Genomic DNA, 6,576 nt, shown 5'->3' on the forward strand with positions numbered 1-6,576 from the left:
TGCACCCCTAATTTTCAACATCACTGGCCGTTAAGGCATGAACAGATAATAGAGATCAAAGGGGTGGAACACATGTTGGTCTCACTTCACTTAAAGTTGATCCCATAAATCTTCAACTTTAGCTTGAATTTTCTACAATTTTATCATTAGGATTATCCTAATACATGCACCCAATACCATCAGATTTGATGAATATACACTATCAATCAGTTAAAAGTTTTTTTTTTTTTTTTTTCCTTTCTGCACTTCATTGGAGTCTACAATAAAAATACTAAGGCTTATTACCCAATGTTGATCCCAGCTATCGGGGTCTTGAAAGGGGTGGACTGGATATAATGTTGCAAATAGTAAAGATATATGACGGCAATAGCAAGCAAATGAAGTTCCAATGCCAAATAAGAGTATATTTCAGTCTACTAACGAGAAGTTCATCGATAATAGTTCGAGTTGTGGCAATGTACGCTCTCCTTAAAATCAATTTTTCCACTTCTTAGAAAGTATACGTCGTTACAGAAGGCTTTAGGCGGTTGGCCTCCATGATACAATAACTCTCAGTTTTGGCGTGGTGTGTGTTCCCTCACAGTCCAAAAGAGAGAACCAACAAACACGCTACATATGCCCAAAACAGCATTTAGAAGAAAACAAGTTCACTATAAGAAGGTAAAAACCAAGAAGCAAGTTTATGTGTGAAAAAACTAACCTAAACGGAGAGCTAGCAAAAGAAAAACATCACCTTTTACCTTTTCTTGGCTCCTACAATCCAGCGCGGCAGGTGGGCATCTGTGTAAGTCCAGCCCAGCCCAGCCCAGCCATGTGCACTGGTTCAGGTGCAGAGAATGCACCTCTGTATTTAATTTCAAAACATAAATCAAATGTAAAACACAATAAATACATGCAGGTGGAGAGAATGCACCTCTGTATTTAATTTGAAAACAAACAAGCTTCAAGTATTTAATCTGAATCACTAAAACCATAAAATGCCAACATATGATCCTAACGTTTGACATTTTTTCTCACAAAGTGACCACTCTGGCTCAAACCCACATTTCTCTGAGATTTTATCATTACACCAAGTAATTAGCCCTTAATTTAAAATTAAAAAAACACATACATCACAAGCAAATCTGTTCTTAAGTAGGACTCAGACTTAAATTTTCCCAAAATTTCATTACATTCACTTGAAGCCCGAACCCAAAACAGTATAAAATGTTTATGAACCGAGCCCAAAGCCGGGTCCGTGAACAGGTCTTATTAGAAGAGTTTACACTTTTGATCATCTAACGGCAAAAATATGCGGATCTCACCGATGCCCAGATACGCTTGTGGAGAGAATGTAGCTTACTACATCCCAACTAACTCCTTTATATATCCAAAAAAGAACCTATCTTCTCAAGACACGCATGACACATTGCAACAAGGAAACCATGGAATTTGTCTTTCAAGGTAGATTTTCTTTAAAGAATTCAGTGATGCTCTTCTTTTTTTTTACTGTTAGGATCAGTTTGGAGAGAGTATAAATACAAATATGTGCAATACAAATACATACAAAATACAAGGTTTTGCATTCTACATATTTGTATTTGTATTCCTTCCAAACTGAGCTTTAATATTTAATTCGAAGAAAGTAAATGAGAAGTAATATTCTAGTTTGACCATGGTTTTCAAAACCAGACAGGACTGAACAGTCAGACTGGTTCCGTTTTTCCCCAAAACTGAAAATTTTCCAAAAATTGTTAATTTTGGTCAGCAAACTGCTAACACGGGCAATTAACCGTTCAAACTATTTGAATGGTTTTGACCGTTTTTAAATTTTTTAAAGTTTTTTATTTTTTGTCAAAACAAACCAACCGTTCGATTCAAATGGTCAGACAGTTTGACCCAAGAGCCAAACCCCTGACCGGTTCATTCTCCAGGTCACACACGTATTTGTGATTACAGACAGTTCCGAAAACAAATAGCCAGCACATGATAAGTAATATTCTCAGTACGAGAAATGTGGCTAGAGGAGACACACTGCAATTGTTAAGCCAACCAAAAAGAATCAGTATAATTGATCGACTTAACCATAAGCAGGATGAGAGTGATCCCTGGAGCTCTCATGACCATCCTAGTTATTATTAGTTAATAACAGCTACTTAGAGGTAAAACCCCAAACAATTCAAAACTTTAATTAGGTAAACCTCTAAAGTTCTAACCCACATACATGTGGAGAGAGAAAACTCCGTTTGAAAGATTTTATAGTAGTTCCTAGGAGAAAATTCAATAGATGAGGCAGCAGAGAATCCAAATAAGATTAGGGTGTCATTTGACAAGTCTTTTTTGAAAGATCTTCTGGAAGATTTGATAGTCAATAGTGAACTTTTACATAGAAATCTTGGCAGTCCACAGCCTATCTGGTTGGAGGGGCATCTTTCCACACGAAGACGAAACGAAACAAGTCGAAAAGCTCCATTTGGAACTTCCCAAAAATAGCCCAAAACAGGCTTTCCATATCTTTTTAGGGCTGCGTCTTTTAACAGTTAGATCTTTTCTCCACCAAACGGAAAAAGACAAAAATATGGACTATCAGGCTTCTAAATAACTGACGGTCCACACGATAAGCCTATTTTCCTTGTGATATCTAAGATGGCTCCTTAAAATGGTTTCCAAATGTTTCCTGGAGGAACAAGCAGCCAAGCTACACAATCATCATTTGATGGATGATCCGGATTGATCATCTCATACCACTGCAAGGCTAACACAAGTGACTTATCCAGGAAAGATCACATAATAATTCCAGCTAAATAGAATGTTTTTTACTGCTCAACCATGTGAATGAGTTGAGAAAACAGGTCACAAAAGCATATTATGACTAAAGGAATGAAACAAAAAATAACTAAAATGACTGGGGGTTAAAATCAACCTAACGTTTTAACTTTCTTCACTTAAAAATAAGTTGAAGAGGTATAACAATCAAAACTGTCGTCTTGGCCTCGCTTCTGCCACTGATACACGGATTGGTCTGCCATTCAAATCCTGTACCACATGTTTCCAGAAGCAAATTAATCAGAAAAAGAATTGGATGGAAACAATACAAGTAATTACTATTTTATATTTCTACAATATGAATAAAATGATTACTACGAAAATAATCATAACAGTCAAATGTAAACTTATCCATCACAAACAAAGAAAAAAAGAACTAAATGGATCATGAACCCTTTGTGAACAGATCCACAATTGGTTGCCTTGGCGCAACCGTGGTTACTCCATTTCGACCTTGGTGGGAGCCTCATGCACTAGGCTGCCCATTTTTATTAGACCCACAATTAACAGGGACTGCCTAAGAAGTAGAATTGAAAAATCTCATACTATAAACAAAGTATTGGTGATACATATGGATGGATGCTCATGTGCATATGCCTCTACCTGTGTATGACACCATGCATGGTAAAAAATGAATGGACATGAATAAAATACACAATCTCCAATACTGTAATGCATTCTATTTGGAACTTCAGAGATTTTTGATTTGTTACTTTTTCCACAAAATCAATTTGCTTATATTTAATTGGCAAAGAAAACATAAAATAATTTAGAGATAAAATAAATAAATCATACACAAGGAGCTTTAGGTACTTACAGCACCATCCAAGGACGAAATTGCATTGTCGACATCCTCAGCAGAGCTATAGGTGACAAATCCAAAACCCTTTGACCTACCACTCTGCCTATCATACACCACCTTGGCCTCCATCACTTTTCCTTGTTCACTGAACAAGCTCTCAAGGGCCAAGTCATCCACACCCCATGAAAGATTGCCCACGTAGACCCTATGAGGTGCCTCAAAACTTGTCCCGCCTCGTGATCCCCTTGACGAAAACTCTTCCTTACGAGGGGGAGGTCCAGAATTCACCCTTATTGCCCTCCCTTCAAGTTCCTGCAATAGCACCAAAGGTTTTTTTTTTTGTTGTCAGGGACTCTAACAGTCTTTACAAAGCCACAGAACTTAAGTTTTTGTAAGATACTTTGGGGACGATTGATGACAGCTGAATTGACTGACTGAACTGAATGATTTATTGCTTTGTCTTTTACTAAGTTATTGAAGAGGTTGTGAACTCCTTAATGGCTGAAGCTGAAGGTAGATTATTTGCCATAACCTTGAATATTTTATTATATTATTATTTTATTCACTAAAAGGGAAAGCAAAAAGTCATTCAGTTCAGCCACTTAATCCATTATCAAGTAGCCCACTAGAATAAGGCCTATCCTGTTACAGTGTTACTTGGAACATAAAACATCAAAGGATCTGAATGTTGATTTGGTCTTGAGAATGGTTAAGAATTTCCAAGAGTATAAAACCAGGGCAAATTTTGAATCCAGAAAGATTAAAATTTTCAGTTCTTACAAAGAACGGTCTTACCTTTTGACCATTTGTTGATTAAGCTTTAAATGATGTGACGGGTTTTTATCAATTACATGAAATTGAGGTAAATGTGCAACTCAGATGATGAGTAGCCACAGAGTCAAAATCTAGACAAAATATGTGTTTCTAGGAGAAAGAGATGCTCTTGAATCTTTTTCTCTGGAAAATGTAAACATAACTGGAGCAAATGTTGGGGCACCTGCTGGCTGCTGCAAATAAATATGCAAAAAATGGATGGTCCTATTAACGAATGTCAAAAAAGAATAGCCCTTTTCCAATCTTCGAAAAAGAAACGACTAAGAAGCAATTGCATTATCAAATAAAGAGTTTGGAAGATAAAAACTTACATAACCATTGAACTGCTGAACAGCTGCTTCAACTTCCTCAACCGTAGACATGGTCACAAACCCAAATCCCCGGCTTCTTCCGGTTTGCTTGTCATAAATTACCTGCATAATAACACTTATGTTTGCAAAGCGTGTTCTAAAAACCAGTCCTATATGCATTTGCAAGTTATACAGAAAATAGCAATGTATGAAAGAGCAAATTAAAAGGAAGAAAAGATGAAATCTTATAAAAAAAAATCCAACAACCCTTGTACTTTACACGATACCGCTAGGCCGGAAACCCGAAACCCTGGCAATATCTCAAAGAACAAACAAAAGAAAACTAAAATAAAAAGCAGAGCCCACCTCAACCATCTCAACATTTCCTGCTTGTTCGAACAAACCAGCGAGCCCGGCGCTATCAACGCTGAAGGGGAGGTTACCCACGAAGAGTTTCAAGTCAGGAGAGAAAGGAGCTTCGCCTCCATCGCTCAAAACCTCCTCTTCTTGTTCGAATTCCGACGAAACAGCTACCTTGGGGACGAAACGAGACGACAGAATTTGGTAGGGAGAAGAAGAGGAAACTGAAATGGGTTTATTCTGGGAATTGGTCAGAGACAGAGAGGAAGAGAAGAGACAGATGGAAGGGTTTTTGGTTATAGAGAAAGCTGGGGCCTTGGGAGAGAGAGATGGGAGGACGAGAGAAGAGGCCATGGCTAATTTCACCTGATAAGGTTCTTCCCACACAAGGAGTGAAAGAGTGAAAGACAAGGATAGAAAGAGCATAGGATTAGCTTCTTTTTATAGCGGATTGCGCTAGAAGCCAAGGCAACAACCCCTGCTACCAGAAATACGTAAAAGGTAAAAGTTGAGATATTTATGGGAAAAGATATTTGTGTGAACTGTGAAGGATTAAGGAATGGCTGAACTTGAACCATTAAACCATCAGTCCATCAAGCCCCAACTTTGACGGTCTAAAATCCATCAAAAGACCACAAGCGATGTCATCGTCTTCTACCGACCCACTGATCTCGGGGTGGTCAAGCCTATAGTTTGCACACCAATATGGTCCAAATCGGGTCCAGCCCTCTCTCTGGTAGCGGTAGGTAAACGTAAATCGATATTTCTCTACAGGCTACAGCAACAGCAGCCCGTGGGGGTCTATTTCAACTTTCGTGCAATGAATCATGGATGAAATAGAAGGAAAATGTATCAACAATTGTTCGAAAAATGCAATGCTGCATGGCAGATGTGCTCTTCTCACTGTCCACCATAATCACACAGGAGGGATTGCCAAATGAGACAACGGGTGTGCTTTGGGCCTATACATATGATCCAGTAAGTATGGTGATCAATGGAAACTAGATAGACTATGAAAAGTTAAAAAGATAATTGGAACCAATCATTTATCTACTACCACAACTTCAATCCAGAAGCCAATGCAAGCTTGGAAGCAATTCGGAATTTGTAGTTAGTTTGAAGGGGAAGAGGCCAAAATCCTGAAGCCCCAGCACAACGAGTCGAGGGTGCAGCAAAAGTCTCTTGGCGCTCGCTAATGCCGTCCAAATGTTGAAAGAGAAGAGCTCCTCCAATATCAGGACCAGAGTGCATTGACTGTGACTCCATGAACATGCATAGACCAACTGATATTTTACCATTCATGATGACATCCACAACAGAATGTTGGCTTCCATCAAAGCAAGCACAACGAGGAGCAAATTCTTCGCATGCTGGAATAGTACCACTTTTGACTGTTGAATGCATTTCAAAACTCAAACCTTTTGGCTCAATTTGGAAAGAGTTAGGCTCAGTTTAGTACAAATACAAATATGTACAGTACAAACA

The 6,576-nt window shown here is 38.4% G+C and overlaps 1 protein-coding gene across 1 annotated transcript; it reads right to left on the reverse strand.

The window, feature by feature from the left end:
* Positions 1–2,748: 2,748 nt before the first annotated feature.
* LOC104594882 (29 kDa ribonucleoprotein A, chloroplastic-like) lies at positions 2,749–5,559 on the reverse strand. The gene is made up of 4 exons (XM_010255420.3): positions 5,098–5,559; positions 4,753–4,854; positions 3,623–3,919; positions 2,749–3,015 (listed from the first exon to the last, which is right to left on the reverse strand). Exons 1-4 carry the CDS (start codon positions 5,515–5,517, stop codon positions 2,953–2,955), a joined length of 882 nt encoding a protein of 293 aa, XP_010253722.1. The 5' UTR covers positions 5,518–5,559; the 3' UTR covers positions 2,749–2,952.
* Positions 5,560–6,576: the final 1,017 nt, after the last annotated feature.

Source organism: Nelumbo nucifera, chromosome 2, assembly GCF_055504915.1.
Source record: "Nelumbo nucifera cultivar China Antique chromosome 2, China Antique-T2T, whole genome shotgun sequence".
In the NCBI taxonomy this organism is placed as follows: domain Eukaryota; kingdom Viridiplantae; phylum Streptophyta; class Magnoliopsida; order Proteales; family Nelumbonaceae; genus Nelumbo; species Nelumbo nucifera.

Coding starts and splice junctions, on each gene's coding strand:
- LOC104594882 (XM_010255420.3), bottom strand. CDS start 5,517: ATGCTCTTTCTATCCTTGTCTTTCACTCTTTCACTCCTTGTGTGGGAA. Junction 4,855..5,097: donor GAAATGTTGAGATGGTTGAG/GTGGGCTCTGCT, acceptor GTTATTATGCAG/GTAATTTATGACAAGCAAAC. Junction 3,016..3,622: donor TTTCGTCCTTGGATGGTGCT/GTAAGTACCTAA, acceptor CATGTGGTACAG/GATTTGAATGGCAGACCAAT.